Genomic DNA, 20053 nt, shown 5'->3' with positions numbered 1-20053 from the left:
TTAGACATTTCTTTAGTATGATATTGGTTGAGTTTCCACAACTGTGTGTTGCTTCTGGTGTCTTTGCTTCCTGGTCCCAGGCCCACTTAGATTTTCAGTATTAAATCACTTGCAGAATGTAAATTCCAGAATCTAAATATTACAAAATGAATCTATTTTCTACCTCATACTTCAGGAAACACCAACTCCTGGTTTGCTCATCAACAAATGGAGAACAGGGGTAGTTATACAGAAGAAGAACATAAGCGGGAGCTAAAAAGTCTAAAAAAGTCAGGCTTTCTGTGCAAACTACTGCATTTAATTTTAATGTAGCAATGTTGCTTTGGCCTGAGATCCCGGTATAGTCATAATTTGAGCAATAAGTCACCAATTAACTAAATAATATCAAACTAAACTTCTACAAGGCAAGTGTATGTGCGTGGGTAGATTCTCTTCTCGAACTAATTAGTTTGAGTTTGTAGGAATAGAGCTGGCAAAGGTTACTTACATTTTATCTATCCATTGTGATAGATTCAATGTGTGTCTAGAGAAATATAAAATATATTGTAGCAAAGGCTTCCAGAATCCTCACTCAGATCTCAGAAGTCCACTTGAATGGATTCAAATTTGTACACAAGACCTTGTATGGTCAATATTGCAATATTGATAGATCACAATGGCTATCTGCTGTTCTCAATAGCTTGCAATCCTAAACAGAGCTGTCCTGGAAGCACACCAGCTTTTAAACAGAGAAGTGGCATTCATTTGTCAGCATCACAAAGAAGAAGAGGACACTTAGGTAGATTGCATGGAGAGGTCAAGGAGGGCATGCAACGGCACCTGAAGAACCAGCAAAGGAGTGCATAATACAGAACCGACCACAGTAATGGTTGATATTATCTCCCATTAACTTGGTTTATAGACCAAACATATTTAGATCTTATTAAATTTTCATAAAACCACATACTCAGTTATTCTGCGCTCCAAATTGAGTTGAATTCTAGTTGTAGCAGATAAACTAATTACATACCAGTTTCTCTATGTTTAGGCAAGTCTTGTACTTTCCCTGCTTATTTATCCCCTGCTTGTATGAATATTTGAATGGAGACTTAAATCCAGAAGATCTTTCTTTTGATCCCCATTCACTGAACAGAGGATATACGATGAGATCATTATTGTATAAAACAAAAAGCTGCTTTGTACTTAAGTAGTTCATCATTGGTATTCTTCAAAGAACTGGCCATAAGCATAAGAACTGGGATTAGGAGTGATGTAACTCCTGCTGTAAACACTAAATTTGAGAGAATCTACTGCAGGCTTCCTAGCACAGCTCTTTCAAAGCAGTTCATTTCTGGCCTCAGAAATGAATTCAGCTTTGGTTCTCAAGTTTAGAGCCTATCTTGAAGAGAGTTTGTCAAATGCATTAGTTTGTACCCTCTAGCCTCATTAATGTAGCTTCAAATTTGTGTAAATATTCATAGCCATTTAAAGAAGTTGATTATAAACTCCTCGGGGAACCATAATTTAACAGTTACTCCATGTCAAATATTCCAGGAAAGACATTTTTTTTCTTTGGACAAATGTTAGAGATGGGTAACTGCCAGCTATTTTTTTCATAGAATCAATACAGATGGGGAACTACCCAGTAGACACGTTGTCATGGTTTGAGATAGCCCCAAAATCCAATTCCCTAGCTCCATCCCCCCTCCCACATCTCAACCTAATGTGAGATGGGTTTTTTTCCAGACAAAACACAACCAGACTCAGAATGGGGGAAAGGGAATATATTACAATGACTGTACAAATAAATACTATAACACATTATACACACGATCACAACTATCTCTACCATGACATATAGTATTTACAATGGATCAGATCTCCTCTCCCCTCCAAATAAAAGTCCAGGAGGGAAAGAAGGACAGATCCCTTCCAGTCTCTCAGGAATCTCTTCTAAGGCAGCAGGTCTCCTCATCTCATGCATGCAGCAGTAACTGGATTGTTGTAGCTGGATCTCTGTTCAATACACACAAGGAGGTCTCCAAGCCCCTCGACTCTCCTTCGGTCCAAGCGAAGGCCTCACCTGTGGGCTGCCAGCAGGGACCAGACTCGCGTCACCACAGGTATATCACGAAATGCAGGGGCATCTTCGTGAAAGTCCCTTCCTCAGGGGATTCAAATTCCCCTTTGCAGAGCTCCGTGCTCTGTCTCAAGGCTGCTAGCTTAGCAGCAGCAGCGAGGGGGGCCAAGGTCAACCCCCCCGCATTCCTTCTCCGTCCCGGTCCAGCTTCCCAGGACGCCTTTGAGCTTCTCAGCTCCTCTCTGCAAGTGCTGTAGCACTCCAAGGCTCTTTCAAGCAAGAGTCCATCATCTTCCTCCTTCCAGGAGGTCTCAAGGAGTTTGGGGTTTTGGTACAGTTCCTACCCCCAGAACTCCGAAGTTCTGCTGCGGGCTCTCTCTTCTGCTGCTTCCTCCGGTTCAGTTCTTATCTGTCCTGGCTCTTATCCAGAGTCTCTGGACACTGCCGCCGCTTCTGCTCTGTCTCTGTAGCCCCCAGTTGGGGCTGGGGGGGGGGCAGAGGCCCCGAGGGGCTCCGGTCCCCTTTCCTCGTGGCTGTTACATCATGGCTACTTCTTCTAACCAACCAAACTACAACCCCTTCTCTTCCGGTGCTTGTGATATGTTTACATTTCTGCAGGAGCGCTAATCGGGCAGAACTTCAAAACTTCCAGGGGTCTCCACCCCTGGGGGTTACCACTTTTCAGCCTCTGGGGGAAAACAAGGTTCAAACCACTACACACGTAATATTAACATTGTTGATGTAAAAAAGGAATGGGTTCTATCTATATTAAAAGGAAGGAAAAATGTAAGTTGTTTCACAGGAATCTGTTGACTTTTATAGGGTCATTCGAACAACTGGATACTTGCTGTTTATCTTACACATTAATGCATGCCTGTATTATTGGGCTTCAGACTATGAAGGACTTGGCAGCACCAGATGGGTGTACGATGGTGAAGGAAACATGTAAGTCCTTTTCTCTTGCAAGAGATTTTTGTTAATTTTGCTCCTTCCTGCCTCCCCCTCCTTTTCCCAAGCCTTTGCTTGCAGGGTATGCCCTTACTTTACAAGTGCTTGAACAGCAAACTTTTAGCACCATGACTGCTGATTAGCAGCTTTCATTACAAACATATTGGGAGGGCAGGTGCAGTGAATAATCAGTTTACCACTTTCAGCTTTTAAAGGTTTATGAGTCAGTGTAAAGCACCAACTTAATTAAACATTTAGAAAGTAACAAGGGTCATAAATTAAACTTACTTATTGCATATCACATGGGAACCATTTGAAGGATTATATAGCAACCCCTCAAAGGAAAGAGAGGAATAGTTTAGTGGGTTTTTTTGCTGCCACACAGCATTGTACCACTAAAGAGCAATATTTTAGTCCCTCTACACTGTGGTGATTGGTCTGAAAAAATTCCACCAACTTTCTCTCATCTTTTGGGAAGATCATGCTTAAAAATGTGGCAGAGTGTTACCAGTGGGAAGGACTGGATATTGGCACACTTTTCCACACTCTCCTTATGAGAACACTAGGTTGGGTACCAAGTAAGGGACATTTATTAAGATGATTAAGAGGAACTAAGAGAAAATAGCAAAGTCATTATATATTTTGTGTGTAGTTTTATAAAAACATATCTCATTGGTTCACTTCTATGAACACTTATTTATTTCAAAAGTCATAATATAAAGCCACAGAAGTTCAGTTTGTTCATTAATTACATTCTTTGCAAAATCACATATCTTACTGCTGTCAGAAACCTTCTTTTAAAGAACTTTTCACCTTTTCTTGGACATGTGCTCCTGTCTGCAGTTTTGTCATACTTCACAAGTTAAATGTGAAGTCACTATCTTGCAGGATAAGAAAAGAGGCTTTGAAAGCAAAACAAGCTTCATATAAAGCAGTACTGATTTTTTTATAATTAGGGTTATATCTCAAAAAAAATTACATGTCTGAAGTTTCCACACATCACTAAAATAGCTTCAGTACTGCAGTCAGGCATTTGAAAGCAGGGTCATGGAGCTCAGTGGGACCATTTGTGTAAATGAAGTTACAGACAGGTATTTATTTGCAGGATCAAGGTTTCCAGAAATCTGACAAGAAAAATGCGAAACTAATTTCCATTATAGCTATTTTTGTTAATGTCATTCCTGGGAATATTTTCCTCATAATTAAAAATAAGGTAAGTAAGATTAAAAAAATCTGAAAATTCTGAAATCAGAGTTTACTTGGTCTTCAAGTTTTTTAATGCTTCTTCAAAAAAGTCTAGGGAACAGGAAAGAAAGTCTTCCTAGTTTTCACAGACAAAAATCTTTGGCATTTCACTCAGAGAAATAATTGGTAGATGTTATTTACTAGTTTGATCACAGACAATGCATTTGTACCCAGAGGCAATGGTCAGGTTTTTTAATATTTTGTGATATCTCTTCCATGAGGAGACAAAAACATTTCTCAAATGAAGTCACACTGAAATCACATGGAATTTAGGGCAGATTTATTTTATAAACAATAATAATAAACTGGTAAATCAAGATCTGTATTACACTGAGATGCTTAAATAAAATACATATTAGGATATACATATATCTTAATACAAGAAAGCTGTTGACCTATTGGAATGAGTCCAGAGGAGAGTTACTAAGTTAACCACAGGAGCACTTGCCCTATGAAGACAGGTTGGGAAATTTGGGACTGTGCAGCCTAGAGAAGAGAAGGCTCTGAGGAGACCTTACAGCAGCCTTCCAGTACTTAAAAGGGCCTACAAGAAAGCTACAGAGGGACTTTTTTACAAGGGCATGTAGAGATAGGACAAGGGGGATGGTTTTAAACTGAAAGAGGGAAAGTTTAGATTAGGTATTAGGGAGAAGTTCCTTACTATAATGGTGGTGAGGTACCGGAACAGGTTGCCCAGAGAGGCCAGGTTGGATGGGAGTCTGAGTGAAATCTGTTCTAGTGGGTGGTATTCTTGCCCATGGTAGGGATGTTGATCCCTTCCAACCCAAACCATTCAATGATCCTATGATTCTATCATATATTCATGTAAACCTCATTAAGCCATTAATTTATCTCATCCTGACATTGCTTGGTGAATTTATGATTTTATTCTTTTGCCAGTATCTAACTCACACTTGATTATATGGTGCCATGTACATGGAACCCCAAAGAACCCAGGCTGAGCTGCATTTAATAAAGTATAGCTTTGTATCCCACTAACAGCAAATGCCTTCTGTATGGAATAATCATTGCCTTAGAGAATCAGGCATGATATATTATCTAATTGTCAAATATTCGGGGATTTTTGACAGAGAGGTACTGTGTGGACATTAGTTACAATTGGAGATGCAATCTGAACTTAAACCTATCAAATAAGATACTTCCAGGTATCTAGGTATTCATTTATTTGGAGAGCAGGATTTAAGAACAGTATGGGGAAAATCTGTCATGAAAATTGACCAGTGCTGGGGAATATATTATGGCACAACATAATTTCCTTTCACATAGCATTCAGGGTTGACAATATTTGAAGCAAAATAGTCTCACAAAGACTGGGAACACATTCAGAAAGAAGATTAGGCAAACATAGCTACCTAGCTAATTTTAAAAAATGACAGTAAATAGTTTGACAAATAAACCAAAATTCTAGTGGTCTCAGATTACATTGACCCAAAGCAAATGATCTGGCATTCATGTTTTATGAAGAATCCCTGCTGTGTCCATAAAATATTGCTTGTTATGGCTAAAACCAGTTCTTAAAAATGTCAACACTTCTAGGATACTTTTTTTTCTTTTCCAGGCTTACATATGATTACATATATGTTACTGAGCAGGTATACTAACTGATTAATTAAATCCATAACTAACAGCTGTATACACACTCAAACCATGAGAAAAATTATCAAAATAGCTCTTTTGCAAATCTCTGCTATCTCTATTCTTTTCCTGTTCTTGTCCAGATTCTAAAGTGCTAGTGTCAATCCAAGAAGACTTGAGCTTTTTTGCAGGGCAGCCTCCAGTCAAAGCCTGACGTGCAAAAGGCAGTCTTTACTTTACTTTACTTCCCTGTAACACACCCAAATTAGCCACACAAGGTGTTCCCAGCATTAAAAGTGCACTCCTGAGCTTGATATAATTAGGTAGACAGACCTCACCCTCTCCTAATGCAGAAGTGCAGCATCACTAATGCGACACCATGGTGTAGAGTCTATGTAAGCACAGCAGCATGATATTGAAAAGGCCTCTTAATTAAATGGAGAATTTGAACTGTATGTGTTTATTTACAATCTAATTTAACTACCTAAGTAAGAGATCAATCTCCCTAATTCCTGGGGAAAATGGACAAATCCTTTAGAAAAGGATTCAAGGCAGGAACGTAATATCATTGTTCCTAATTGTCCGAAGGAAGTATCTCTCTTTCATCACTGTCCGTAGAGAAACTAAAACTAGGGAGGTGAAATTCTCATGCAAACCATCCAGGTCAGCAGTAAATTTAGGCAAAACAAATAATTTCATTTTCCTCATGGTATGCTTCTGCTGTTTGCAAGTCATCCACAAGCAATCTGCAAAATTCTTTCAGGCACCTATTTGCATCTCAATTATGTTTCTCTGTAGCTTGCTGCCCTCCTACTCTGGGCACAGACTTAGTGGACATCTGTAAGTCCACTAAGAAAATGGTCACTGTATGTGTCTAAAACAACTCCACTTCTTTAGTATGCATTGTCCAATGAGCAGTGAGACTGGTAAATCTTAAAATGTGTCTCATGGGTATCAGCTGTACATTGCTCTTGCAATAGGTCTGTTGTGTTAGAATCACAGCACTTGCTGTACAAAGTTTTGTACTTCCAGACAAGCTGTGAATGCACAGCCCAACTCATATATCACACACCCAAGGCTTTCAGACCTGCTACCTGAAGCCATACATTTTAGGCAAAAGCTTTCTAGTTTACTCCATTCTGTCTGAGATCATCACACCCACAGCTACCTGATGGGCAGATCACTCTAGAAAAAGAGGTACCAAGGAGGTCATTAGATTACCAGTTTATAAAGGCCACTTCTTTACTCTGCTTAAACCCATCTTGATTGTAATGTGAAAGGGTCAAATGTGATAGCCCTGAAATAATGCTTCCCTGGGCTGAAATGAGCATGTAAATAAAACCCGAAAAACTGAGAGCCACGTGCACAAAGACTTGATTTACCCATATTAACCAAAACCATGTAAGAAGTTTAGTGTATTTTAAAATCGACTTTTATGTAAAAGATATTTCTATTGGCATAATATTATAAGGTAACTGATTTGCAGTATTCCTGAATGTTTTCATACCTTGGACTTATTTTAGGGAAAAATCTAATAGTTGATTGCCTGAAGGATAAACATACTCTCTATGATGAGCAGAGGGAAAAATCCCTTTCTTGTCTCATGTTGTTTGCTTCAACAGTAAATTTATAGCAGGGTAGTAAGCTGTACGGTGAACAGTGATGGTTTCCAGACACAAGCTAGCAGGAAGCAGAGCTGCTAATACTGTTGAAACAGGAGTCTGTTTTTCCTGGGTTTCCTTAAACAGAATTTACAATCTCATTTTTCCCTTTATTAGGGAAGAAAGCAAGCTGCTCTGTATTTCAACTGTGTAACTTTCAGATTAAAATAAAACCAAAAATGCATAAATGCAGAAAACCTGTCCCTAAGAGATAGTGAATATCATCTGACTTTGCCAGTATGCCAGTAGAAAGTTTCTTTTTAAGTAAAATTAAGAAGAATATAGTGTATTAACTACATCTTCAGAAAGGAGTAGGCAGATATCAAAAAAACTCTCACGTTTTGTATATACAACAGTGTAAAGAAAAATTCCTCTGAGGAGCTCCTTTCATTCTGTGTAGGCATTCCCAGAAATAAGATTATATTGTCTGTCATGGTGGAGTCAGCAAGCTTAGCATGCAGGGCCATTGTAGGTGAAGGAGTTAGTTAATTACTTTTGTTTCCTGTAGTAACTAGAATAGAAGTAATGTTAATTTCTTTACTTTTATATTACTAAATTATACATGTTTCAAGCACTACAGCATTCTCAGTTATGGCAAACAAATATGATATTAATATGCCTTATATGGTAATTCATATTAGCCAAACTAGAGGCCTCATTTTATACTCAAATCTGTCATTCTTCCAAAACAGATCTGCATCTTTTTCTTACTATTTTTTTATGCTACAGAACTCTAGGATGAAGTTTCAACTTATGCATACTTCACTGGAAACATGCATATTTGATTTTTTTTTTTAACCCAGGTGAAAATATTATATGGGTATAAGCCCAAGGTTCATTTTGCATAAAAATGATACAACAGCAAATATGTAATGAATTTTTTAATTTAAGGACTCTAAATGAAAATGGTCAGTTCCGGCTGTTAAAATCTAAAACTAGAAAACTGTGGTAAATATGATCATTATTACTGCATTTCATTATTCTGCAACCAAGAAAAAAATGCCTTGATAATGAAAAGCAGAAATCAATTGCTTGGTAAAGCAAATTTTAGGTGAAAAACTTGGAAAGACTTTCGAGTGATTTAAATAAAAAACCCTCATTGGAATTGGTTTTGAGATTATTTTCTCATATTTGCACAAAACAAACTTTACATTTGTATTATCACGGGAACCACTTATTAATAGTAGTGGAGTTCATATCTTAACAAGAGAGGAGTTTAAAAGCAGAGAGAAATAAACAAAATGTACACCCAAGGTCTCCAAGCAGATCAGGTGGTCTCAGATTCAGGGTAAGCATAAGAAGATGCATGCTAGAATTTCTATTTCAAAATGAACATCCCCAAAAGTATTTCTTCTGTGTTTTAATGTTTGGGAGGTTCCTGTTTGTTTTTTTTAATTATTATTTCAAACTCAATAAAATTCAACAAATAGAAGGAGTCATCATTGCTTCAAAAGCAATAGTCATAGCTGAAATAATAGAAAATCTCACTGTACAATTAAGGAAAATGAAATTCCACTCCTAATCTTCAGTGAAGCTGAAGTCTGATGGTACAGAAATGTGGCAAGTTAGTTTCTAATTAATAGGAGGCTTTTAAAAGTATACCTAAACCAAGACTTGTTTGCTCAGAAAAGAAGAAAATGATAGAATACTTCTGACAATGATTTGCATTACTTGTGGTGCCATGTTCTAGAATGAAATTTAAACCAGAATTTTAGAGATGCCAAGGCACTTTTCCAAAACATTTTGTCCACGCCCTTTGTTGCTTTCAGAAACTTGTGTTATCATACTAATAGAAATATTCGACTTGAATGCAATAGGCTCTGTCATGAAGGCTGTACAAAGAGGGCTGTACAAACAGAACAAAAAATTTTGTCCATACAGTTCACACGGTATGAAAAGTAACAGACAGCAGATGAATACCATGAAGGAGTTAATATAAGCCATTCATTGAAGCAGAGTCTTAGTGACTGACCACTGCTTACTGCTGTATTTATTTGGATTCTAGGTCAAGAGAATTCTGATAAAAGTCTTAAAGTGCTTTTGTAGCCATCAATGGACAGGTCTCCCCTGGAAGGAGGCAAAGTAGTGGAGAAGGCAGGAAAGTGTTTATTAAGGTGACAGAAGCAGTAGTGAAGGCCAGTAACTAGGAGATGTTAATACAGGAATCAACCTTTCAGTGATGAATAAGTCAAGTGTTTTGGAGAAGCTGGATAAACACACAGCTTGTGCAAGTATGTAACTTCTCTTTGACATAACCCAGGAGGTAGAGCCAATAAAGGCTGCTCTGAAGCAGAGTGGGAGGAAGACTAGCATGGCTAAAGGGGTAGGAATGGACACAAGAAGAACACCGCATTTGTCGTTCCCACAAATTCGTACTGGTATCATCACGTGAAAGCCATGAGAGAGACCTTCAGATGTCTGAGCATCTAGTATACTGCTACAGAGAGATTCTGGGAAGTCTCTAACATTTTTACACTGCTTTTAACATCATGACATCTTCACTGGTAGCATCCTAACACTGTAATGTCCATCTTGGCAATTTTTTACACGAGTCATCTGTAACACTACATAGAATGTTACTAGAAAACAGTAACACTAGAAAACAGTAAGCAAGTACTGCACTTCCCATATATTCTTATTTTGCTGTCAGTGAGAACATTCAGCTCAACCTGATTTATGTAACTGTAGCATTTGTAAATTCATAACCCTTTATAAAAATGCTGAAAGTCTTTTGAACTGAAAAGTGTCACTGAAAGGCCCAACTCAGACAGGTATATGTTTAACTTCACATAAGTACCTAGAGTCTCTAATAAAAGTGCTGTTTGTATCCACAGGTATCTGAGGTGTTACTACTGGGCGGTTCGCAGTTTAATCACCATCGGTGGCCTTGCAGAACCACAAACGCTGTTTGAGATAGTTTTTCAACTGCTGAATTATTTCATGGGTGTCTTTGTCTTCTCCAGCTTAATTGGTCAGGTACATTAAAAAAAAATCGATAACAAGTTACGTTCAAATTACTGCAATGTAGTGATAATATATTCAATGTAATGGGGTTTAGTTCTGGGAAAAAGTTTAGCTTCCATCCTCTATTCTACTGTCATCCCTACTTATTCTTCTGACAAATAGATGTGTTTAATCAGATACCGTTTTTGAAGCTATTTTGCACAAATGCTGATTTAAAGCCAAGACTCTGCAGGACACACATGATTCTTGAAACTATTTATAATTCCTTTTTTTTACTTACTCACAGCCAAAGAGACTGTTAATCTGATATAAAAATTATAGTTGTTGAATAAGTCACATTCAGTACTACTACCAATAGAATACTGTTAATGGAAATCCCATGATTTTTGCCGAACTAGAATTCTGGTCTCTTCCACAAATTATAATATATATGTTAATCTGAAAATTAACTGGTTTCTATTTCTCTTGATTTTCATTTGGCAGGAGGGTAAAAAAAGGACCACAGCATAGCAAATCAGTTATATTTCCAAATATTTCCAGTTTTAAATCCACAGGTTTTAAAATACCTTGCTTACAGAAAAATAAATGCTATGGTTCCTATGTGAGATTGTATCTTATCAGTTTCTGTAGAAAACATCCCAGACTTTTTGATTTGTATATGTCTGTTATTGAAAGAATTATAAAAAAAAACCAAAAACCTTGAAATTTAATTTTTATTTTTAATACAGTATTTGAAAATTTCAATCAAACAGTCAAAAATTGCATATGTCTCTTGCTCTTTAGAAGTGTAAGAAGAGGTAACTGTCACAAAATAGAGTCTTGCCTATAGGATTTTAGATTCATCCACAAACAAGAATTACCAAAAATAAAAGAAAGCATTCATATAAAATATTTCTTCTGGAAAACAAGTACATAGAATTAAACTTCAGAGTTTTCACATTTATAATTGATTCCTAAATTTTCGTAATTGCCAATGAAAGCCTCGTTCCCTAAGAAGATTTTGCAGATTAGTTTTTGCAACCAGTGTAGTCATTTGCAGACTCAAATTTTAAAGCTTAACACACAAATTGCTTCATTGCAGTTTGTTTGTTATAGTTCCTGTTTACAAAGAGCTCTTAAAATAACTGAGTTATTCCTGGTTTAGCACACTTCCTTAAACATTGTTATTCCCATTGCAATCAAATGCATCCTTGTAATAAAGAGTAACATTCAGCCCACGGCTGAATCCTTGACACTAATCCTTGGCAGCTGCCAGATGAAGCCATTCCACTAAAAACACATTTAAATACTTCAGCTTTTGAAGACAGAATATCTATGAACACTAAATCATCCACTTTCTAAAAACTGAATTACATTTGTGTTGAAATGTTAAATAATGTTCCTGCACTAAAAACTTTTAGGTCAGCTTTCAGCTCACAGTACTTATGATTGATCTCTTAACTACTTAACCAGTGGCACAATCTCAGTTCTAATGGTGTTAGATGATGTTATTGGAGAAATTCAGCCCAGTTTGCTTCACTTCCGACCTGAATTGCATGCCAAATGCAGAATAGCTTTATTATGGATTTTTAAGAAAAGCATTATCTATAATTTTCATCCATGTCCAGAAATATGAGACAGAAGAATAAGCTAAACCCCAGGAATGATTCCTCTAAAACCATAATTACACTTTCCAACACAATCAGATTAAATCTGTAATGCTTCTGAAAGAGTGGATGAAGCACCTATTCAAAACATGCAGCTGAATGTATTACTATTCAGTGATTTTGCAAACAAGTGTTTCATTATTTTTATATGTTGTTGGCAAGATATTAAAATCAAGACTATTTTTGCTGAAATGTGTAACAACAATTTATGTTTGCAGATGAGAGATGTAATTGGAGCAGCAACAGCAGGACAGAACTACTTTCGTTCCTGTGTGGATAACACTGTCTCCTATATGAACACTTATTCTATTCCAAGACTGGTCCAAAATCGTGTTCGAACTTGGTATGAATACACATGGGACTCTCAGGGAATGCTGGGTAAGGATTTACAATTCCAGTTACTCAGCATGCCCAAGTGAAACTGTATAGATACAGATATAGGGTAAAATTCACATTTCTCCTTTTCTGAATGGCATGTGGGAAGTGAGAGGAGGTTGCTCAACTTACTTTGGAAAAAAAAGAAACTACAAAGCAATATGACACTTACTACTTCACAAATTCAATTCATTAATATAATGTTCTGGTAATAATTTTAGACAAGATATATTAAACATCTTTGTAAAAACCTATTAGCAGCTTCCTCACGTGAACTCATAAATAGCTCCATTAAGTTATTTTTCTGTACAAAGCTCATTTTTATGGACATTCCTCCATTCTTCCTTTTTTTTTTTTTTCAGATGAATCAGAATTACTGGAGCAGATGCCAACAAGAATGCAATTAGCCATCGCAATTGATGTGAACTTTGCCATTGTCAATAAAGTGGACTTATTCAAAGCAAGTAATTTTACAAGAGAATGCAGAAATGTGTGGTATTCCTGAGACAGAAACCTTGTTCTGTGCATCTTGCAATACTTAAGGACATGTTCGTAAATATGCAAGGCAAAATAAGTCTAAGAAATGTCTCAAATAATGGCAAATAAAGCCAAGTGCCTGCATTAGCATGTGGTTTTTTGTCAAGGCAGTGATTTTTAAAAAAAGCAAATAAGATTAAGACACAGTCCTGTTATGACAACATATTAAAGCTAATGGTATGGTCAGATTGAGTTCAATAATCTGAAGAGTCAAACATAGAATAATCTAATTTTTAGCACATTTCACCTTGTTCTATGCTGCCCAGCTCTGCCTGAAAGATCTCCCATGCTATGTATTCTGGTAACATAACTTTCATGTAGTGAATGCTGCATTTTAGTAAGTTTTTGTGCAAAGGAGCTTTCTCTTTCTTTATAGCGGTAGTTTTCCAGAGCTAAAATTTAAATGTGTACTTAAAATTGGCTTTCTGAGACAAAACTAAGAAGACTCTGAATTTTTAGAAGTAGTCTTTACATACGGAAAATTTGCTTGTTAGGATATTTTTAAGAAATCACATGAAATATCTGTATAAATATTACATGACTATATGGTTTTTCCATATTTCCTGAAGACATGGAATTCACAGATTTATACCAACATTTGATGTGATCTGTTTTTTTCCCCTGAACCAGTAAAAAAAAAAATTCCCATAAGATTCCCATAACAGACCCATAAAGCTCTGATCATAACACTAACAGCTTCCACAGCAAATTTGGATGTACAGAAGCTCACTTTGTAAAAAATGAAAAGATGTTCCAGTCATAGAGAACTTTATAAGTATTTGAAATAACAACTCTCAGTCTTTTCTCAGCTCTAATGAGTGATCTTTATGATGATTTGAGTTTGCATTCCACTTATTAATCCTTTGGTCATTCCTGTATTGTTGGGGTTTGAAGCCAGTGTAAGGACTAATAGTCGCTTTTGCTACTGAATTAATGGAGCAATCAACTCTAACTATTTTAACAGGGCTGTGATACCCAGATGATATATGACATGCTGCTAAGGTTGAAATCCATTGTGTATTTACCTGGTGACTTTGTCTGCAAAAAGGTGAGCACTTTTGTCTTGTTGAAATAATAATTATATTACATAAGAAAGAGTTCATATATTGGTCAACAATGTCCTTTAAATAAAATGAATCCTAACTGAATTAAGACAGCATAAAAGTAATTAAGGTATCCTGTGTAATAACAAATGTGCTCTCAAATTTTACACACATAGTAGGGAGTAAAACCGTGTTGGAACCCCATACCACCTGGATGCATGTTGCATCTCATCCTACTCTACCAAGGAGATGCTGCATACAGGCTTGGAGGACCAAGTGAAGAGACAGGAAGTGCAAGTCCAGACATTTTCAGTCCTGGCTACATTTTTGCAGCCTTTTGACTTTTAAAATGAAATTGCTGCTTTGCCTCATAATATTGGTAAACCCGGAAACTGTCATATTATTATAACAACAAAAAATACTGCTAAAACATGGGCTCTTTATGTGTTTGTGTGCCCAGGGAGAGATTGGCAGAGAGATGTACATCATCAAACAGGGTGAAGTTCAAGTCCTTGGAGGTCCTGATGGTACAAAAGTCCTGGTTACACTAAGAGCAGGAGCTGTATTTGGGGAGATCAGGTACGTTCATCACTCTTTTAATACTTTCTTTGGAACTGATCAAATAATCAATGGTTGTTTAACTTCTCTGTGGTAAGCATGACAGCTACCACAGAGAGGCTCAAAAGTAAGTAGGATCAACAAAGAGGACACTGAGCAAGGAGATACAGGTACGTGAAGGAAAATCTAAGCAAAGCATAAGCAATAAATATGGCAAGATCTGAGATTAATGTTTTGGTCAATGTACACAGGGATATACAGACAAATTTCTTCTTTGGCATTTTAAAGATTTGACACATCTCCCTGTTACACTGTCTGCAATAGAGCAGGATCAAATGCATTTTATTGCCTGTATAATGAGCTGAGGTGCCCTTAAACAGCAGAAGGCAAAGATGAAAATTAATTTCCAAAAAAATAAATAAAAAAACTAAAACACCAAATAAAAATAGTTCATTTAGAGCTGAAGTAGGGATTAAATTGATGAAAATCAGGCATCCTAATTTGAAAAAAAATATTTATTTAAGAGCATACAACACAAGAAAAAAGCTGATAGACCATTTTTTTTTTTTTGTCTCAGTTTATCTGGAGGAGACATTTTTTTTCTGGTGGCTACAAATGGTTTTTATATTCTCCATGTGCTTGCTATGCAAAATCCATTAACTCTTATGCACTATATTCCCCAATGAGCCAATCAAGTGCTAGTTTTCAGGCACTGCACTCCCCTGCTGAGGTTGACCTGAGGAAAACTAATAAAATACATGTGCTGCCGCATGTGATAAACTGGATCCTTGGTTTCTTCCAGCTGCTTTCCTATTACTGTTAATCCTCTTGCTAGTAGATTTAATCTGCCTTTTGAAAAGCGGTAATCAGCTCTGTGTCAGGTTTACATTTGTCTTCTACTTGTGTCTCTGTTTGTAGTAGGGGAAACATTCCTGTTTATCCAGTGATGTGTGTGCAGAACTTGCATAGACTTCAAGTGGAAAACATCTGATATATCCAATAGATACAGAACTTCTTCATTGAGTGGGAAAGTGAAATTATACCAGCTCTTTGAAAGAAGGTTATTTGGAGGTTATTATATCTCTGTGTGACAATATACTACCTGAGCAAAGCCTCCAAACAAAAGGCTGTATTGTAAATTATGTGGAAAGGTTGAGAATGAAATCACCACTAAGGACTGAATAATGAAAAGACAAAAGAAAAAACTAAAGCAGCCCCAATATTTAACACACACATGGAGTGAGAACTTTATATTTCAAACTGAGAAATTATAATGATTGGTTTTAAAGCACGGAAGGGATTTTCACACTTTTGATCCGATACAGGTGAGTGCTTGTTTCCGTGTGAAAACCACACAACGACTTTTAAAGATTCATTTCCCAATATCTGTTACTCTTTACATAATTGCCAATATGTCCAGGAAAACCCTCAGCAATGCTATAACGCTACACTTCTAGTCTCGTTTTATTCATCACTGACCTACTGCAGCAGTAAACCCATTCAGACACATGTAATTTGCATATAAAATGTCAGGCAGTGGATAAACTTGAGGAGAAAAACCACAGTAACTGGTAGACATGAAGCACTAAACACATTGGTAGAGATATACTCTTCCTTGTGGCAAAACACTAGAAAATAATGAGTTTGTATTGTGCCTTTCTATGTAAGTTTTGTCAAGGTCTTCTGAATGCAGAATACCAGAAGAAAATGGAAAAAAATATTTTTTAATGGAAGAAATACTTACTTAGGACATAGAAATTTTCCCCTCGCTTCATAGTGTGGTTATAGACTGATATCAGGCAGATTTCCTACTGATTTCCAATTCAAGATTTGTTTAGAGAAATACATCAGCTTCTTTCTGAGTGGTTTAAGTATATGATTGATAAAACACTTGCTATTTAATCTCACTCTGTTAAAAATGCATGTAAATGATGCTCAAAAAGTCTCCAGTGGCAAAGGAATTGAAGAAAATAAAAACCGTGTACTTCAAAAAATTCCCTGAATTATACTAGACGGCCAATGGAAGACTAATAATCAAACACGTCCTTTGCCAATTTCGTCCTTGAAAATTATTACAGAAAGAGATTAAGTAATAGGAGTTCCAATTAACATCCTGCCCTCCCTGCAAAGATATCAGTTTGGGGAAGCAAAATAATTTCAGAATCAGAAGCAAACAGACTGTTACCTTAATGAGAGCCTGTCAGCACACACAATTCAGAAAGAGAGAAATTCAGTTATAACAACACTTCGTTAGCCCAAAGAAAGTTACATTTTAAGCCAGATGTCCTCATTCATCCATTTACTGGTATTTTACTAGAGCTATTTCCTATCAGAAAATGGTAACTCTGGAAAAACTAAAACATTTCTCCATCTTATGTAAATTTTTGACAGGAAGATCCCTAAATGTTTGATCTTAGCTTTAGCTTTCAGCTGTTTTGTAATTTTAAACTTTATTTAAAAAATCAAAACTACCAGGAATATTTAGTTCTGTGAAAGATTACATTTTCCATCACTTTGGTCCAGGATTTCCCTCAAAGCGGTAGCTGCTGCTTTTCAATGAGTTTGCTCTTTAGAGCTTGAAATCCTGCTCAGAAGCAAGATCCAGACCTACTCCTCTTTCCTGACTTACCAGTTCTCTTCACAGGCACGGACGTGCCAGGTTGAGCCACCACAACCCTACACGTTCAGCTGATAACACACGCCATTTCCTGATCTGTTTGCTAATTTCAATGAGCACCAGCTTCCTACAGAGATCAGCTATAAAAAGAAAATAGATAAGCTGAGTCATCACTTGACAACTTTATAGCTTGAAAATTAATTTGCTAGCATAAGAATTCAAAAGTTATTAACTCATACTAATATTACAGCATTTCAGGCTAAGAATTGAAGTAAAAAACGTTAGGTAAATAAAGCATATTTCACAATTAATATAGATATTACATTTCCAACAACCATTGCAAGGCAAATGTATCTATTTTAAAATATTTAGTCATGTAACTATTCATACACTAACCAAAAAAGATTCAGTGCTGACATACATAACACTGTCCTTAGTCAAAGATGATTCTTTTTAAGTAGAGGCTGCTTTACTTGTAAAATTCACCTCCCATCATCACCATAATGAAAAAGCTGATCGCTTTAGTCCTTGTCTACCTTGATAAAATAAGCTTTCTGTTAGAAAAGCCTAAAAATGATTTTTCAATGACTTGTTGAGAAATAATTCATCAGAGCTCAAAAGCTGTTTGCAATTTTCTTTAGTTGCTTTTCGTATTATGCAAAGAGTTTTATTCTATCCGAGGAATTGTACAGAATTGTTTAAAGAGAAGACATTAAACTGTATTTTCAGCTTGAATTCATATACTGATTGCTGTCTTGGCTTGCAGAAAAACACTCTTTGTGTGCATGTAAAAACAGCCTTGCACACACAGTTGCAGAGGTCTCCTACTGTCCTTTATAAATTAAATATATTATCTGTATGATGCAATATTTAGAAATATGTTCTAGAAATATATTTAATATTAAAACAAATACTTACATAACTTTAATATTTTAGATAGGTATCAATTCTTGTTTTATGGGGCTCAGACCATTTTTATTAATAATTTTAAATTCAGAAAATACTAAAGGTTGTCTAAAAATATTAATTCACTGGGAAATCTTCAAGGGAAAAATTTTAGGGTAGATCTTGAATATAGTGATAGAGCAATTTTAGTACTAAGAGTAGAATGCAAATTCTCTTGCTTATCACCACAGCTGAGAGGTGAAGTCTCTCCATTTGTTTAATGCAAGATGAAAAATTTAATTGTTATTTGGACATATTTTTTTTTGTTTTAGGTATCCTTCCTATGACCAAGTGCTGCTGGCTAAACTGGTCTAATGCCTTACTTTCAAAACAAATCCCCCTCTTTTTCTGGCAGACATATTTGTAACTGTCAGTCTGAAACATCTTCCTAATCTGTATCGTTCAACTTGCCAACATTCAAACATGAGATATGTTATGCGAGAAAACTGAAAACCAGAGTCTGGTAGAAATTATTTACTCAAGAAAAATAAAGTTCTTGGAGAATCATTCATTCACTGTAAATAAAGTTGGCCTACTTCTGATGTAAATAATTTTCAACAATAAAATTGAAGAAATGCCAAGTTCACATGAGGACTAAAACAAGTGCAGGCCTTGCTGTGGGTGTCTCTTAACAGATATGTCTCTGTGTAGCAAAACTTTTTACAGTCCTTAGCATCTACCTGACTGGTAGTGACAATTTGCCTTCCTGAGACAAGAACATATTTCTAATCCAAATTGTACAGGGCCTTTACAGAACATCAGATTGAACAGCCAGGTACATAAGTGAGCTTTACAATGACTGTAATGGAGAACTATCAGCAAAGAGGTTCCTCACTAGGGCAAGTAACAATGTGACTGATGATGTTTATTTTCATTCCAGCCTACTAGCTGCAGGTGGAGGAAATCGAAGGACTGCCAATGTGGTGGCTCATGGTTTTGCAAACCTTTTCATTCTGGACAAGAAAACACTAAATGAAATCTTGAGGCACTACCCTGACTCAGAAAAGCTTCTCATGAAGAAAGCAAAGTATGTCCTAACAACAGTTTTTAAGTCATATCATTTAGTTTAAGCAGAATGGACAGTTGTGACTTCTAGACAAATTCCTTTCGTGGAAGAGTAAGAGATGTAAACACATTTGTATTTAGAGGTCAGATTAGCCTGGTATTTTATAGTGGAAAGCAGGGTCTTGGCAGGAATCCCAAGGGTTGTGTAAGCGTGGTAAGCAGAATGAAATCCTGAGTGTAGTTGCCTTCTGCATCGTATTTAAGGTAACAAAACAAATAGGAGATAAGGATACATACCAGGACTCCTTACATAGTCAAGAAAGGAACTGTAGAAGAGATGTCAGTTAAGGAGTAGGTTTTCAAAGATGCAATAAAACACTTACAATTAACTCTACAAAGATATGCTTTAATGCACCCGCAGAATTGTATGCATTTCCAAAACCTTATGCAGCAGTTAGGAATGGATTTAAAGTAAGGTCCAACAAGATGGGAGTACACAGATTAGAAAGATGTGCATTTTGTTCAAAAGCATAAAATTATGACAAAATTAGTACCTTGCTACCTTGTAAAAGGTCTAAAAACACAAAACAGTTTGTCGTCATTAGTATACTTCAGCACTCCTATTGTTCTCAACTGTTGCCTTGAATTGCTATCAAAGGTTGGAAGGTTGGTCCCAGAAATTTCATCAGAGAAGACTAAACATAGCACAGGAGTGATATTTTGTTTCATGGAAGTGCTAGAGATGGTTGCATTCAGCATGTTGCAACAGCCCTGGTTGTCAAACAACAGTACCTTGTGAATCATGATGCCCCTGAGGAACAAGGATCCTAGACATGGAACGTGCTTATTGCCCA

General features: G+C 36.4%; 1 protein-coding gene across 1 annotated transcript in view; it reads left to right on the top strand.

The window, feature by feature from the left end:
• Positions 1-20053, top strand: part of CNGB3 (cyclic nucleotide gated channel beta 3) — a 34391-nt gene that overhangs the window by 10879 nt on the left and 3459 nt on the right. The window contains exons 8-14 of the mRNA XM_027659123.1: positions 2882-3004; positions 10344-10485; positions 12338-12497; positions 12857-12954; positions 13996-14079; positions 14535-14653; positions 19075-19221. Coding sequence (XP_027514924.1) covers positions 2882-3004; positions 10344-10485; positions 12338-12497; positions 12857-12954; positions 13996-14079; positions 14535-14653; positions 19075-19221 — 873 coding nt within the window. The remainder of the gene's footprint in view (positions 1-2881; positions 3005-10343; positions 10486-12337; positions 12498-12856; positions 12955-13995; positions 14080-14534; positions 14654-19074; positions 19222-20053) is intronic.

This window comes from Corapipo altera, unplaced genomic scaffold (genome assembly GCF_003945725.1).
Source record: "Corapipo altera isolate COAL_440 unplaced genomic scaffold, ASM394572v1 52, whole genome shotgun sequence".
Taxonomy (NCBI): domain Eukaryota; kingdom Metazoa; phylum Chordata; class Aves; order Passeriformes; family Pipridae; genus Corapipo; species Corapipo altera.
The sequence above is the reverse complement of the archived record's forward strand: the minus strand, read 5'-3'. Positions and strand labels throughout refer to the sequence as shown.